We start from the raw sequence: 18,183 nt of genomic DNA, 5'->3' as shown, positions 1-18,183 counted from the left end.
ATAAGTTGGATAAAGCAATATAGAAAAAGGATAAATGAAAGTTTTCATGGTGCATTGCAATTGTTTATATAAATCATGACAAACCTTGTTCCTGCAGTCCTTCTAGTGTCTTAGAATTGATATTTATGTATAATAAACTGAAATTCCGTCTATACTTCTCATTCGGACTGCTGTATTTGTGTTTCAGTTCATTCTGGGTTTCCAGGTTTAACTTGTGAGAAGCTCAAAGTAGAACGTTCTCTTTGTTGATTCTCAGCTTGACAATCGTGAAGCTGTCTGTTGCTGTCAGCTCTTCAATTTGTACGATTCTTATGAGGCTAAGTTGAGAATTAAAACTGTCTGTAGGCATCAAGCACTAAATACGATGACAGTGACGCTCCATTAAGCACAATGTTTTGAGTTTTCTACCTTTGTGACCTTTTTTTCTATCAGGAAATAGTAATCATGAAAACAGTCACACCTCAACATTGAGGTTTCCTTTATATTCTCAGAGCAAGTTGAAGCTTTTGGGTTTTCCCTCAACAGCCTTTGGGGTTAGTGGAGGAAAATAACTTTGTGAAAGGCTCACTTTGGTAAATTGTGAACCGTGTCTCCTTTATTTTCATGAGTCAAAACAACTCTAAACTCGCTCACAGACAATAAGGTGCACTTTGAAGTGAAGCATTAACACCATCAAACAATATCTTAAAGACAGAATGCTGGTATTTGTTCTCAGTCCACAATTTCTTTTCGATGAGATTAATATATTTTGTCTTTTTACTGTGAAAGTAAACAAACAAATCCACAGTTGAACACTCAGATGGTATTCAATACACTGAGAAACAAGAAGAAACTAGATCAAAAAGACTCACAAAATATAAAAGGAAACACAGGCAAGGCAACAAGAAAAGTAAGAAATAGAAAAGAATGACAAGGAGGTGAATTAAAACAGGAAAGATAACTATAATGCAATGAAATAATACAACTGAATATTCATTGGCTATTTTAAATGTAATAAAGCCAAGAATTATTATCACACTATTGATTTAATTTTATTTATATTGGTTAAAACTGGATTATTGGTTGCTGCAAGATAAAAACAAAATGGTAAAGTGAATTTGACATATAAGTGAAATTTACATGCAGCATGAAACTAAAATGTCATAGCTGAAGAATCCCTAAATGTTTCTTGGAGTTTGAAACATTTAGTGCATAAAAAACTCAAATCAGAGGCTTTAGAGTCCAGTAGTAGGATTTTGAATCCACAGTGATTCTGCTGTCGCTGCCTGATAGATGTTTGAGGAGTCTCGGGATGACTGTATTAGCGTATTTTAGTTTATTAAAGATAAGTATACGAATTAGTTTCATGAGTCCTGCTGAGACATGATCCCTTCGACTCTTGTCTTTGTGTGATATTTGGCAAGTGGACTGAGGAACTTATGATACAGGGATGATTTGGTGATTGAGCAGTATTAACGCTTTGATGATATTTTCATATATTCTTTAAGCCAGTCCTTCTATTTGAATCTTTTCAATATTTCTTTTGCTATATTTTCAATCGAATGGTGTTTTGTTTTTAAGCTATTAGTGACAGCCCTTTTTTTTTAAAGCTTGTTCCTCATTTCTAATAACTGGCTGCACGGCTGGTCAGTCTCAGGTCAATAGTTCATGACAACATCAAGGTTTTGGGCTTTTCCACTGCTTTTTAAACCCACAGATCGGAGGTGAGCATGACCTTGTTGTCTTTCTTCTCTGGCACTGGTATTATTCCAGTTTAATCCTCGTTGAGCTGAAGTGAAGTGAAGAGGAGCACAAGCACTTTCTGCTTTTTCCCCAGCATTGAACAACCAAGGTAAACATAATCTGCCATCTTAAATGTCATTTAGATTTTTCTGTAAGTTCAAATATCCTCAGTTGAGTTGAAAACAAATTTTTTTCTTTACATGTCATAGACGTCCTGTGTTGGATGTCATGATTGAAGCAGGTTGCATTGTTGGTCTTTATCCTCTGCATACTTTCTTCCACAAGATTTGAGCCAGTGGACGCATGTGAATGTTGAACATTGACACAGAGGAGAGGTGATTGGTAATAAATGGGAGACGTGGAAACAGTATGGAGGGACGATTGTGCTGAGTGTTCAAGACACACACCTGAGAATGAGAGACAGAACAGCTGAACCCAGAAGAAAGCAAACAATTGAGTCAGGTATCATTCAAAACACAAAAACTCTAAGTCTATATGCTTCTTCAGCACATTCAGAATCACTGTAAGAGAATAAGAACAAGTGGAAACTTAAATAACCCAGTTGCTGTGCGGCCGCGTGAATCATCATGAGCATATTTGTCAAAAGTACAACTGAAGTTACTTTATGTTGTAGATTAATGAGTGCAGGTGCTCAGCAAGCTGACATTTCAACTCCACCAAATTTTTGTGGTGATGAAAAACAAGCGACTAAGTAGGACGCCAACGTTCTCAAAGTAATGTTCAAAGTTTCTGCATTTGCCAGAATACCACCAAACTAGGTCACTGTCCTCTTTTAAGTGTTTCACATGCATGACAGTGATGAGATGAGTCGCAGACGCCTCACAAGGCATGTCGTCTGTGTAAGGAACAACTTTGCTGGGGGATTCGTGTCACTTTATATTGATCAGAAAACTCTGAATGGCACAATTTGTGGTGAGTTTTAACTCAATTGATCTATTAGTGTCTGTCAAATGTTTATGTTGTCTGTTATGTATGCAAAAAAAAAAGTGATGAAGTTTTTAGGACTTCATGGAGTTATATTTGACTTAAGTTCCTCAGTTCTTTGAAAAGACACTGGCAGAAATGTATTTTCTCTTATCTGCCATGTCACAGAATTAATATGTTTGAAGCTTGTTATACTTCTATAAACGTTATTGCAAGAGTCATATGCTGAAAAGGTTCAGTAGTCTAACTAAATGTCACATCTCCTAATCAGATTGATTATAAATTAACTGCCTATTGTGTTCATCATGGCTGCTGTGGGTTTTTAAGGTGACATTAGGCGCGGGGATTCCCAATTAGTTTTTCGTGAGAAATAATCTGTCTTTTTTTTCTTTTTATACGCATGCTTTCAGTTGCTTTCTTTTGAGATGAAGAAAGATAAGCTGAGCTGACATGAATCACTCAACAATAAGGATTTGCACGATGGTACTTCTGACATTTTCCGTCATCCGTGAGTATTTATCCATCTTGAATGTTCCTCTGTAGCCCCCTGTAAGTAATTTGTGTACTTATTGTGTAGCCGTATACATGCGTGGGGGTGTCAACATTTCATAACAAGACTAAGAGATTGGCTTTTTTTGTGTGTGTGTGTCTCATGAATGTTATGAATGAATGATTATGATTGAAAGCATCTTTAAAAACACCCAAGGATACTGAACAAGACGAGGAATAAAACAATGAAACAACAGATAAAAGCAAAACATTGATAAACCCTTGAAGAAGGTAGTTAAATAAGCTGTGACGCTCGACTCCTGGATAGAAATGGCAGAAGGGATTGAAGGATGGTCCTTCTTAGTCCCTCTGGTGGCGGGTTTGGCTTACGCCTCGTGGGTAGGCCTGGTGGGTGCACACAGCCTCACACAGCCTGGGTGCTACATGAACATCTTGACAAACTTAAACTCTTCATCCCCCCCTGCTGTTTCAATACCGCACTCACCTTGTGCGCTGCTTAAATACATGTTTAAAACACTGAACAATATTTCTGTTGCCAACTAAAGTGGCAGGTTTTTACACATTTAGTAAGCAAAGTCCATTTAAGTCAATTTATCTTGCCTGTGTTGTTAGTTTTTATATATACAGTTTAACTTGGTGTTTTTTTTATGCGATGTCATGTCATGATGTTCAATTTAAAATTATGAATAGGACAATGGTTTGCGCATCCCCATGCTTTAGCTTGTCTTCTCTGGGGTTGTTCAGTCGCTGACTCAATGTGAATATTGTCACAGTGTTGTAGCTTCCACTGTTAACACAGATCTATTGGAAAGTTTTGGGATACTTCACTGCATAGTTTGATGACTATGTCTAAACTGATTTTGCCATATCCCACACCACTACTGCTGCACTTTGGCTTGATTGTAAACATATTCACTCTGCTGCAAGTGTTTATATGTCTGTTTAATTACACATTTTAAACCGAATACATTTCACTGGCCTTAAAGAATATCTGTGTTTTAAATTTCTGAATAGATCCAGTCCGTCTGGACATCATCCCATATGGTTACCTGACAGTCATTCCGGGTACTCGTTTCCGTATGGGATCAAACCTGACTGTTTGGTGCCACATCACAAAATATCCAGAAAGGCAGAACTGGTAATAATAAAATACAATGAAATCTCATCCATTCTGGTGCAATTATTCATTCTACATGTACTATTTTTCTTTTGTTTTTCTTTCTCTTGAGAATTAATTTCTTTCACAATTGGTTTGAATCAAAAGGTTTGACATGTCGTTGGAGCTAAATGGCGAGGCTGTACTTTCCCGGAGGAGAGTGAACCGCAACACCATGATGTTCAGTCTGCCCAAGGTGGAGACACCAAATTCGACAGTGATCTGCAAGGAGGATAACCTGTCTGTGATTGTCAATGGACTTGATCTCCATGCGGGATGTATGTACATGTTTCCTCTAACAGCTACAGTTTTATACACTTCCCCCCCCCCCAAAAAAAACATTGAAGAAACATGATATTACTCCTTTAAGACGTCCTGGGTTCTGGTGGTATGACTAGCAGACACTGAAATCAGGATGGCACAGGCCAATTTGTTGAATACCGTTAAATGTTTTGGTATATGGAAAAAGTTTGCAAGAAGAAAATGTGCCAGTCCAGCATCAGACATAGCAAGTGGAGCTGGATTTAAAGTGAAAGTGTTGAAATGTATGTACAGAAAGTGGAATTCAGATTAAATATTTGAGACCAAATCAAGAGTTATCAGGCAAACTTTATTTGTAAAAGTAATTAAATAGTTGTTACCATTTGTGCCCATGGAAGCAACACAATCAGTTTGTGTTGATTTTCAATTATGTGAGCCCACACAGTGCCGTAGTGGTGAGTACTCCTTCACCACAGTGAGAATAACCCAGTTTGATCCTGAGGTTCAAGACTTTCTCAGCAGAATTTGCCAATGACAGGCTACGTAGTGACTGTAAGTCACTCCGAAGTGTCTATGTCTGTAACTCTGTTTAGACTGTAATAGATCAATCAGATGAATAGATAAAAAAGTCTGACATCTTCTGTTCTCCCCTCTTGCAGTTCCTCCAGAAAAACCTAGAAACATTACATGTGAAACAACAAAGAGCTCTGAGATAATCGACTGCTCCTGGAAGAAAGGATGGGAAACATACTTTCCTACGTACTACAACATCACAGTCTATCGGTAAGCCGTGATGTCGCTCATTTATTAAGCTTTCCAATTTCTGCTGATGAACTTTTTACAACAACACACCTCTTTTTTTGGGTCAACGTTTTATAATCAGAGAAAATGGAACCAAGATACATTTGGATAGAATCAAGGCTGCTGAGAAAACTACCCTACCCAGATGGATGCTGGATACAAACACTAAATACTTAGTGCTCATCACTGCCTACAACTACTTTGGAGTGTCGGAGTCTGATCCATTCACCCTCTGTGTCAGGGACACAGGTAACCTTTCACTTCTCTTATACACATGTTGTATGTTTTAGCGGCATTATATTCATCAAACATCACACAAAAATTCTACTATTACAGTAGTTGTTGTCATTATTATTGTTATTGTTATTATTATTTTACTTTCTTCATTTTTGGAGGGCCAAAACATACATTACTTTTTGTGACATTTTGCTAGGATGATTTATTAATTATTATTAATTAATAATAATTTAATTCAGTGCCATAATTATATTATTTATTAATTATTAAACTTGTTGCTGCAGTGCAAGAGCAATAAATCCTGCATCAATGTGCATCCACTTACTTCATTTGTTACATTTATTTTTTAGTACTAAACAGATATTAATGTCATCTTTTGCTTTATTTTTAGTTATTAAACTGTTAGAATTGTGACTTGGGAAATATATTATATCTAGACTTATTAGGTTCAGTCCAACAAAAGATATATTTAAAAAAAAAAGTGCTCCAGAATCTGAATGAGATGTAAAATAAGACATAATATATAAATATATATAAATATATATATATATATATATATATATATATATATATATATATATATATAAATATATATATATATATATATATATATATATATATATATATATATATATATATATATATATATATATATATATATATATATATATATATATATATATATATATATAATAACACATGAAAATTCTAAACTTACACATGAAATCAGCACACAGATATTATGATAGTATCAGATAGGATCTTTATGAATGACTTTATAAATTGTTCCATGACAATTATCATGAGTCTTAAGAAATGAGTCCATATGTGAAGTGTTGTGTTTTTATTTTCACAGTTTGATTAATTCGATCTGGATCTGCAAACATTTATTTTTCTGTTTATGTAATACCGTCCTGATGATCCCATTGCCTTCTGCAGTCGTGACTTTGTGTCTTTCAGTGAAGTTGTAGTTATTTCACTGTTTGTTTTGGCAGTGATTCCGGAGACCCCTCATATAAGGTGGGCAGCATTTAGGAACACCTCTGCAGTCGCCACTTTGTGCTGGGAAACCTCTGAATCGTCAGCAAACCTCAGACTCTTTGTCAGACTGCGCGCAAATAACACTACCTGGGTAAAACAATGGATTTGTGGCCATTTGCAGAATCGGCCGTTATCAGTCTGAATGCAGGCAACATGTTGCCTTTATGTTTTCAGGCAGTGAAAGAGGGACGAGCGCTCAGTGAGAGTCTGATACAAGTGGACAACTTGAAGCCTCTGACTGAATATGAGTTCCAGATGAGAACATGTCGGTCAGCCGAAGAACTGACACACACCAAGTCCACCTCCACTAAATGCAGCAAATGGAGCTCGTCTGTGAGGAGGACAAGTCCTGGAAAAGGCACAAGCTCACATTTCATGCAAACCGTGTTATCAAGGCCAGTTGAGTATGTTGAAGTTTGTCGTCACTCGTTCCAGTTTCATAAATTGTTGGTGTTACTCAGCTCCATCTCAGCAGCTGGATGTGTGGAGGACCTTACATAGTCCGAGGACACATGGGATGCGAATGGTGACTGTTTTGTGGAAGGTATGTGTCATTTTAATTAACATTGACTCTGAGTAGAGCTGCAGAGTCCCTAATTTGCAAAAGGTGACGAACAGATTTATTACTCTGATTGGGATCCTGTCACTTTTGCAATGCTAATCATCTTATTCAGTTGAAGGTATAAGTATGTGTGTGCTTATTGAAATAACTTTGACAAATCCTGACAAAACACTTTAAAGGGTAACTGAAATGTTTTTCAGATTTCATCTTTAGAAAGAAGAATAAATATGCTTTCGAAAGGTATATAACATTCCCAGATAAAAGTCCGAATTCCGACCCTTTTAATTGACTTTACATGATGCAGGAGACGACGGTATATTTGCGGGCCATAAATGTGAGCCGCCTGAGTTAGACCGGATATGACGTACGAGGGGTTATATGTCCCAGCCAAAACAACATCAGCTGATTGAAGAATGGAGGGGTTTGGCGATACAGAAGCACCTAGGAGCGATGTTAGCGAAGATTTAAGTGACGTATCGTTGGTTTTGGACGAAGATGAAGGAGAGGAATCATCGGAGGAAGAATTAGAAGAAAATCAAGGCGTTCAACCATACATGTTTGAGCCGTGAGTACATATTGTGTGTGACCGGGTATTTACCCGTGAGTACATATTGTGTGTGACCGGGTATTAACCCGTGAGTACATATTGTGTGTGACCGGGTATTTACCCGTGAGCACATATTGTGTGTGACCGGGTATTAACCCGTGAGTACATATTGTGTGTGACCGGGTATTAACCCGTGTGCACATATTGTGTGTGACCGGGTATTTACCCGTGAGTACATATTGTGTGTGACCGGGTATTAACCCGTGAGTACATATTGTGTGTGACCGGGTATTAACCCGTGTGCACATATTGTGCGTGACCGGGTATTAACCCGTGTGCACATATTGTGCGTGACCGGGTATTTACCCGTGTGCACATATTGTGTGTGACCGGGTATTAACCCGTGTGCACATATTGTGTGTGACCGGGTATTTACCCTTGTGTCAGAGTGGGTGTTTTGCAAAGTTTATTGGTCTATTTGTCTTAAGTTTTAGCAGGTTTTAAAAAGACTTACTGAAAGTTGGGTTTAAAAATCCGTTAAAAAGCCGTTTAAAAATGGTGGGGACAGAACCAGGTTTCAGGATACGTTTCCTCTTCACATCAAAACCAAGTGACTCTCGGATTGCGGGTGCTGTTTCGTAACAATCATCCGTGAAATGTTGACTGCAGAGATAGGAGGCCTCTGTTGGTGTCCAGTTGGAGTGAGTGCGCTGCACTTGTTTTGTCCATAATCTCCTCAAAGTTTCATCTTTTGGGAATTTATGGACACTTACAGACGGACTGGGCATTTGGGAACACCCAGCCGCAACACAACGCTTAGGCATGACTCTAAAAAACTGCTAAATAACGCGATAATGCAGAGCACATGTAAACAAGACACTACGATCAGCTGTTGTGGGCGGAAGTAAATAACTCCTCATACGTCACAGCGCAAAACTACGGCAAGTTGGGAAAACTAGGTCAGATTCACAGGGCGGGAGATTTAAAGGCATTTTTAGACGTTCGGCGCTCAAGAGCAAGATAGTGGTGTGATTGTCATTGGTGTGTCATATATCATTCGAAAGGGGGAAAAATAATGCTAAATACTGGTGTATTTTAATAGAATTATTTCAGGGACCCTTTAACATCACAGAAGCTTACTAATGAACTAATAAGCTTTAAATGTGCTCGCAAGTAATGGTATTTTCCCTTGAGTAGAGTCAGTGTTTTTCAGATGATATATTAGTCGTGTCGTTTCACCCGCATGACATGCCAGCATTTCCTTTGAAACATACCCACTGAATTATGTGAAAGACGTATTGATGAGTGGACCTCCTCTCCCAGCCCCCACATCCGGAGGATTACAGCGGCGAGGTGCAACAGTACAAAATCTTCTGGGCGACAGTCCTGAAACGTGAAGTGAACTGCTCTGCAGCCGCGGTCCAGTGGACAGGTCAGGTATCAGCGGAGGTTCAGACACTGAGCGTCGCTGCTGTCACCTCGTATGGGAACTCTCCGCCGGCTCATGTGACACTCACACAGTCAGGTACTGCCGCATCCCACACAGAGGAATAACCGCATGCGTCACATTACATTCTCCCATCTTGTGGACAAATAAAGATCTAAACGACAGTATAAACCAATAAAATCAGCTCAGTTACATTTTAAAATTTCCGAATTGAATGTTCAAATTTCTTTGGTATATCATGTTTTTAACTGTTTGGGCCTTGTCACATGTATGATTAGTTATTGTAATTGAGGGTGAAGTCTAATCTACTTAATAGGGGAGCAATTCGTCTTATTTGGAGCCCCTGATGCTGCCCTCATTGTCAAAAGTTTTAATGAGCCCCCATACCTGGTGTCTTCTATCACTCAGACATTCTGGGGCCTGTTCTGGGGGAGTTGACTCCTGCACCCAGTGGCAGAGGTCTGCTTGTCTCCTGGTCGTGGCTGGTGGACAATCGACGGTCAACTCTGGAAGCGGAGCTGCTGTACTACGTGTTAGAGTGGACAAGTGTCCCGGCAGCAGAGCTGCAGTGGCAAAAGCTGAGCAAAGACCTACAGAGCACATCTATCTCAGGTACGCCCACCGACCTCAATCTGGTAAATCACAATCAGCAGCAGAACACAACAGTGTCGAAGTGCTCAAGGATAAAACTGAGAACAAAGTCTGACCTCTTGTGGCCATTTGATGCATTCACATCTGCAGGGTACAGTGGCCCAGGAAGGCCAAAAACACAACACATCAACAAAAGCCACAACACACCAACAAAAGCCACGACACAACACAACAAAAGCCACAATGTAAAGGCGCAGCAGTCGTAGAGCAGTCGCTGTTTCCGGGGGACCATATTTTCTGACGGACTTAGGACCGGAGGGGACAACAATTTCTGACATTAAGGAGAGTTTAATGAGACGTAAGTAAAGTACTGTTGCATGATTAATGTCACTATGTGTTTTCAGATATCAGCACTGTTGATCACTATTTTGAAATTGTCATAACGTTGTGTGTGTGCTCTTTCGTCCATCATTTGGTTCCGCTTTGTTTTCGTCAGAAAATATGGTCCCCCGGAAACAAGGCCTGTTCTTCCTGGAGGAAGTATAATGTAAAGTGAGAGAGCATTGCTGCTGAATAATTATTTAAATCATTATGTTGGAATTAAAGGCTTTTAATATGGACTGTTTTTCTAACAGTGACAAATAAAATATTTCAATTCAAATCAATTTTCTTACGCTTGATTAAATTCTCCTAATACTCCGTCCGGAAGGACAGACCTTGTTTCTGGAGGACAATATTTTTTGACGGAACCAAATGATGGAACGAAAGAGCGCACACACAACGTTATGACAATTTCAACATAGTGATCAACATTGCTGATATCTGAAAACACATAATGACATTAATCATGCAACAGTACTTTACTTACGTCTCATTACAACCTCCTTAATGTCAGAAACTGTTGTCCCCCTCCGGTCCCAAGTCCGTCAGAAAATATGGTCCCCCGGAAACAAAGCCTGTTCTTCAGGACGGAGTATTGGGAGAAGCGTAAGTAAATTGATTTGAAATGAAATATTTTATTTGTCACTGTTAAAATATAGTCCATATTAAAAGTATTTGTATTCCAACATAATGATTTAAATAATTATTCAGGATCAAGGCTCTCTCACTTTACATTATAACCAAATACTTCAACTACATTACTTTCATTGCCCATAAAGTACTAGTACTAGTACTATTGCATGATTAATGTCGTAAATATGAAATTATGGTCCCCCGGATACAGTGACTGCTCTCTGAGCGCTGCACCTTTACATTGTGGCGTTTTGTTGTGTTGTGTTATGGCTTTTGTTGGTGTGTTGTGTTACGGCTTTTGTTGGTGTGTTGTGTTACGGCTTTTGTTGTGTTGTGTTGTGTTGTGTTGTGGCTTTTGTTGGTGTGTTGTGTTGTGGCTGTTGTTGGTGTGTTGTGTTTTGGCTGTTGTTGGTGTGTTGTGTTGTTGGCCCTTCTGGGCCACCGTAGGGGCAGGGTGTCCTCTTGATACGCCACTTTCCTCCTACATTCCAAAAAACATGCATGTGAGGTTTATTGGCCTTACTGAAGTGTGTGTGTGGTTGTTTGTCCTATGAGGGACTGGAGACCTTTCCAGATGCATTCTGTCCTCGCAGATTGAGCTGGGATTGGCTCCAGCATCCCACGACCCTCAACAGGATAAGCACTATGGATGGATGGATGGATGGATGGATACATGTTGATAAATGAGATGCTTGTCTTGATGAAAAAATATAATTTTGTTAAAATGAAGTGCTTCGTACTTTTTCAGGTTTGACTGCTGGCGTGAGGTATCGTATCACTTTGCATGCTGTGACCAGCAGAGGTGTCGGTGCTCCGTCAACCAGGCTGGCCTACTCAAGAGAAAAGAGTAAGATTCCCCGGAGACTCTGATGCTGAACACATCTTTCAGCCCAAGTCCTTCAGCACATAAAGGATTCAAGCAGACTTTTGTTAATGTTTTTGGGTTTTTTTCCAGCGCCATTTTCTGGTCCCAGCTTATCTGTGCTGTCTCATGACAACAGACAGATCCAGCTTCAGTGGGATGAGCTGTCTGTGGACCAGCAGAGGGGGCACATTACCAAGCATACTATCTATATCCAGAGAATGGACTCTACCAAAACAGTGCTCAATGGTGAGTACCTCCACATAAATATGAATGTGCCATCCAGACATTTTATGGTCCTTTTGGTCCTTTATGTCTTGATGACTTGAGGATTACAGTTTCAGTCAACAATAACAGAAAAAGCTTGGTGACAGATCGGATTGAAGGGGTGAATGTGAATGTGTGGCTGTCTGTCTCTGTGTTTTGCTCTGAGATGGACCCGGGACCTGTCCAGGGTGTCTGCTGCTTTCACCCATAGTCAGCTAGGATTGGCTCCTGCACCCAGCCGCCAAGAGGTTAACAATGCGGTAGAAAATAAATGGATGCTATAAGGCAAGACGTTGTTGATTGATAGCAAATATCAAGGGGCTTATTAATCATCAAAGCTCTTTACAACTCAGTAGTTAGCACAGTTTACTCTGGTTTCAACCCTTCTTCGGTTTGTTAATATAAACAGTATTTAAAGGTAGAAATAGCATCAAAGACCTTGTTATTTAAGTACAATGTTATATGGGTTTAATTCATTATTCACAATATACTGAGATGTCAACTGAACTTTTGGAGGAAACAGGTTTGCAGTACGTTTCCTGTTCTAGTGCATCACAGGTTTGATGTGTATATAATCTCACTTGGCGCATAAACTTTACTGTGGTCATCCAACAGCCGCTTCTTATTATGCGTCTGGGTGCACATATGCGGGGAAATTTGAAACGGAGTCGCATGCATATTCAAACGCCACACTTACCTAGTGGAAAGTGTACACTCAGCAGTTCATTGATGCTTTCCCTCCCACAAAGCCTCTGTGCACCATCAGGGTTTTTCTGCTCTCAGTTACCGTAAGGTGAGCGAAATGTGAAATTCTAACATTACACTGAGAGTTCAGTATTTTTTGAGTATTTAAAAAGAGGACATAGCCCCAACTGGACAACGGAGCCCGTAGACGTGTTGGTATTACCCTATTATTTTATTTATTTATTCATTTATTTTACATTTTGTCTTATAAAGTCATCTTTCTTTCTTTTATCTTTTTATATCTGAGTGATTGATTTCATGTGTTACAAGTCACTGAAGAGAAATTTGGTAGGGGCAAAGTAATGTTTCAGACGTTTTGTTTCATCATGTTCACACTGTCTTTAGAGTTCTCTGGAACTGCCTTTGACCACAAGCAGGAAGCCATGTGGCTACTTATCCACTTGCATCTGTAAAGGCTGCTACCAACCAACCAGCCAGCCCCACTGTTCACACTATTTCTAGAAAAGTCTGGGCCAAAGAGCATGAAAACTCATCTCTTTCTCTTGTTCTCTGTTTGCTCTCTGAATAGTAGTGCACATTCTTGAGGATTCCAATTGCAGTTATACTCAGAAGTATTAGAATATGTCAATGTTAATCATTTGCTGTAAACAGACTTATAAAAAGCGCATCTTACTTCCAGACCAAGATTAAAAGTGTGAGTAACAGTTGCAGGAAAACTGAACCAACAAATACCTAACATGCACACTCAACGAGGGTTTCTTTCTTGCTCATAAGCTTCATTGCAAGTTGAAGTCTTCACAAATGAAAAGTGAGTGCTGCGCAAACTGTCGACTGTGTGTCAATTCCAAGCATCTGACTTAAAATTGTAAATTTTTCTTAAACATTTCAGCAGAAAATGATCTGTACAAATGAGTTGCATGCAAAAAAAAAAATGTGTTGTCAAGCGGTTTTCAGCGTTTGAACAGTCGTTTTTTCAGAATGCAGTAATCCCAGCCAGAAATAGGGGTGTGGTTTTTAAGCTTATGGCTACAGCAGAGGTCTGAGGTCTACATTTCTTTTAAAGAGATGAGGAATCTTGTCTTGGGGAATTTCTTTTTGGGGTTTCAGCGGTTCTTGCTGTGCTTGATCTTTTAGTTTGTGTCGAGTTCTTTTTGTGTTTTTGCATCAATGGCCACTTAAACTTGAATCAGCTTGAAGGACAATCGAGGACGCTCACCAACTGCACTGGTTTTTTTTATTTATATTGTTGTTGAATGATGAGTGCTCCATTAGTTGTAGACCTTAAATGAAAAGATAAACACCTTAGTAAAACAAATCAAACGTCAATCCTCTCCTGTCAAGACAACTCCAAAATGTGAGGAAACATTTTAAAATCAGAAAATCAGTTCAGATCGTGCACAATGTTTGCCCACCACATACGAGTCATACTAAACCCAAACTTAAATGAGCAAAAAGCTTTGAATCACCTCACCATAAATCTTAGGCCTTTCATGCATTTGCCACAGAATACTCAAATAGTCAAATAAATCTCATGCCAACGGCGTCTCTGAAGACCTCCAGCAAAGACAGTTGGGCTCCTCTCTGCAGCCACGTAGAGCCACACCTGTCACGGATCCTTCTCGGAGGCAACAGAAGATGCCCCACCGGAAGAACTGCTGACACTGATCGAGAGGCAAGGATGTTAAGAAAACTGAAGAAAATCACAGCATCATGCGATCGATTCAATACCAGGATGATGAGGGATGTAAAAGAGCTTCAGAATCTCAGAGGACAATAATGAAGCATGACTGACATAAATGGTTTCATATATATATATATATACACTGAAATATCGACACGTGTACAAACTTAAGTCTTGTTTAACTTGTGTGATTATTATATAGAGAAGCCATTTAATGCTATGATAATAGATCATACACTGTCTATTATTTACTTTAATAGTACAAATATGAGCTACAACTTTGCAGAAATAAAAGCTCACTTTTGAAAAGTTTTTGTACGATTGCAGTGACAGAAATGTGACTAAAATGGCTATTGGAAGCAATTTGAGATAGATGGATGGATCTGAGTTGTAATATATCAATAGAAGTAATAAAAAAGGCTGAGGAATAGCTCTGTATAAAACTCAATTTTGAAATGTAAGGTTGTTAGTGACAACTGTTGACAATACAATGGAAACCGTCACGCTGGAATTAAAAAAAAAAAAAAAAACTAAAAACGCTCCCATCAGCTGTGTCTACAGACACATGTAGAGACCTTCACTGATAAGCTGACAGCTGTGAGACAGGATTCAAGTGTTTTTAACGTTAACATTGATGTTATCCAGTTGGACTGGAAACATCCAGTGAATCTCGACATAGACCCAGTCTCCACACGCTTCTGATCTCACTTTTATATTTTTCTGTTCCTACCTGAGGTGAAACAACAGCCCTTCATGTTGCCTCCGTGTTCTTCATGCAGAAGACAGAATGAAACAACAACAGCTTTTAACTTATTTGGATTTTTCAGCTCTTTTTATGCTATAATTGTTGTGTTACATTATCATTTGCTGTTTCGCAGGTGAACTAAAAATGTAATCTTCACCCCAACGTTTTTGCTTCTTTTGTATGTTTTTACTTTCACTTTAACAAATGTGGCCTGAACTCTGGTTGTTTTCTCCACCTGAACTGTCCGGCCTTGGCCTTCTTTTCAGCTGTGAAGTCTTCTTCCTGTTGTTTAATTTTCGGGAAGTATGTTTATGCAGCTTCCTCTTTTAATAGAGGTGTCTGTGGGTTGCAACCATATTTTGTTCTTCTCATCTCATTTGTGTTTGTGAAGCGTCTCAGCAGCTGCCTCACGTTGGTCACTTATTTGTTTTCTGTTTCCACTGTCAACACATTTAGGTTGCTTTCAAATCCACAGTCTGTTTAGCAGATTCTCAGTTTCTTCCACGTCCTGTCAGGCAGGGTTGAGGGAATGCTTTTCTCTTCTGCCAGGTTTGGGGCAGATTTAGTGCACAGGCCAGTGTCAACCAACAACTCCCCAACTCCATGACGCTTTTCAGTGTTGAAGTTTCTAAAATATGTGAAAACTGTGCTGTTTTAACAAACCCAGCCCAACTCTGCTTATCTCCAGTGACAGCGCCAGCATCTGACCCGAGACAGATGTGGCTGGATTGTCCCACAGGAGCTCTGGTCCTGTGGATGACTGCCTCGACCTCAGCGGGCGAAGGACCTCCAGGAAAACCAATCTCTTCTCAGCCTGCAGTTTATGCAGGTCAGTCTACACGTGCATTTTCTCCTACATTCCAACTATAAGCGCAAGCTTATCACCAATGTGATTTTTCTCCTATTTGATTAAGAGGCAACTGTTTGACTGTGATGTAATCTCCTTATCTCCTACAGTTGACGTGGTCATTGTGGTGATTTTCATCGTTGCAGTCCTGATAGCGATCACAGCCAACCTGATGTGCTGGAGCTGTATCAGGGAAAAGTAATGCTAAACACCCCTTATGTTCAAATCTGCCGTTATTTTGGTCATTAAGAACCATCCTAACAGACGCCGGACATAAACTCATAGTAGTAGTAGAAAGTATTTGTGGAGATAGTCAAAGCAACCCTCGCCCACCACCACCTCTGACCCCACATCACATCTCCTGCAGCGGATTTTAAATGCGCTTAAGTTTTGTTTTATCAGTAACTAGGGTGGATGCCAGTGTGGTTAATTTCATGAAATGTCACCACACACATAAATGGATGCACAAAACCATGAATAGAAACCCAAACACTCTAGAAACACTTGTACTAAATGTGGTCAGAGCGCCCCTTTATGAATCTGGTGGTTTCAGCTTTGAATTCAGTGCTATCAGTACTGCATGCATACATTAAATAGGGTGCCAGACATCCTGGTGGCAGAATAAGATTTCTTTGTTGTTTTTTTGCAACCCTGAGGATAAACTGAGGATAAATCTTTTTACATGTATATATATATATACTTTGTTTTTCCTAGGGTCAAACAGAAATGTATATCTTGGGGACCTGAATGGTTTGTTGACAACATGCCAAATCTAGGACACAGTAATGCCATCAGACTACTGAAGGTAAATAAGCTATTGAAGTCACCTATATTTCAACTCATATTTGCCTCTTGCTGTGTGAACTGTCATATTATCCACCATATTAACAAATATACAAGTGCAGCAACAACAGGTCTACGGTGAACCACAGTGACATCTGATTTCACTTCTTTGATTTGTTGCCCGTAGAATAAATAAAAATGTGAAGACTCTGTATATTGTTTTGTTTTGGTGGTGTTGTTTTTTTATTTTATTTTAAAAACAAATTTACAATGAATATTATTTCTTCTTCTCCCCAGCATGATGAAAGTGAATCATTATTCTCATCCAGCTATAGTGAAACTCCATTGTCTCCCATCACTGTGGTCTCCCAGGAGGGCGGGGATGACATGTACCCCACCATCCACACTGAAGTAACTCAGATAGAACCAGAACGGCCCAGAGTGGAGACGCTTGCAGACAGTCGGCAAGAACCTTGCGGCTACAAACCCCAGACTGCTGCATTCAGTCATCAAGACAAAGAGATGAACAATAAAGAAGACAAGCAGAGTGATAACCCAGCATACGGAGAAGAAGGTGGATGTGCATGTGTTTTTGTTGGATTACCAGATGGATTTGTGTTCGATGGAGAAATGGATTTCTCTGATTCCTTTCATGGACTGCCTCATACCTCTGTCACTTCTCTTGTCTGTCCAACACCTGCTGAAACAACGGTCCTGACTGAGCAGGGCCTGGGGGCTGACTCTCTCTCTCTGGACTTTAAACAGGAGGACATCACGACTCCAGACACAACAGCCACTAGTTGGTTTCAGTGCACATGTGAGGCAACGTTGAACGGTGGTTATTTTCCTCAGGTAGCTGCTGCCTGCACCACCACACGCTGAGGAGGAACCGATCGAACAGTATAAGCTGCTCAGCTATTGTTCACGGAAGCATTAACTGTGACGATCTCTCTGACTTTGTGTGATCAGAAGACAATCGACTTCTGAATAAAGATATTTACTTTTATGAACTTTGAATCAGTGCCACCAACCCCATCGTTGATGAATTGTTGTGTATAATCTTTGATTAAAGTTCATTCTGATGTGGTCCAATAGTAGAATATGTCTAAAGGCTGAATCATGTGCTCTCTTTCTAAGATTTATATATGCAAACCACTACCTCAGTTTGAAACTTTACATGATGCTTTTATTAAGACTGAGCAGCAGATATGTATGTGTATATATATCATAAATCATATATTTATTCCAAAAAGACACTAAAACACAAGTCTAAGGGGGCTCTCCCTGCTGCAGCTCAGTGTTGTTATAGTCCTGTGGTACCAAACCCCTCACTTCTACTCAGATATGCGTCACCTCCTCTGAACGTTTTTATCGCTTCCTGAGGCTTGTCTCACTTCCTCAGTCACAACCAAAATTTCTTCAGGGTCTGTACTCCTCAGAGAGAAATGAATTTGTGAAG

The 18,183-nt window shown here is 39.5% G+C and overlaps 1 protein-coding gene across 1 annotated transcript; it reads left to right on the top strand.

Moving 5' to 3' along the window:
* Positions 1–4,448: 4,448 nt before the first annotated feature.
* On the top strand, positions 4,449–17,689 carry il23r (interleukin 23 receptor; the record flags this gene model as incomplete). Its single annotated transcript, XM_080506286.1, has 14 exons — positions 4,449–4,611; positions 5,254–5,377; positions 5,478–5,644; positions 6,795–7,031; positions 7,135–7,217; positions 9,106–9,307; positions 9,638–9,841; positions 11,583–11,681; positions 11,790–11,945; positions 15,783–15,923; positions 16,052–16,139; positions 16,656–16,746; positions 17,022–17,298; positions 17,577–17,689. 14 exons carry the CDS (start codon positions 4,449–4,451, stop codon positions 17,687–17,689), a joined length of 2,145 nt encoding a protein of 714 aa, XP_080362412.1.
* Between the last annotated feature and the right edge of the window lie 494 nt (positions 17,690–18,183).

Source organism: Blennius ocellaris (genome assembly GCF_963422515.1).
Source record: "Blennius ocellaris genome assembly, chromosome: 12".
In the NCBI taxonomy this organism is placed as follows: domain Eukaryota; kingdom Metazoa; phylum Chordata; class Actinopteri; order Blenniiformes; family Blenniidae; genus Blennius; species Blennius ocellaris.
Note: the sequence above shows the minus strand (reverse complement) of the source record. Positions and strands in the feature narration are given on the sequence as shown.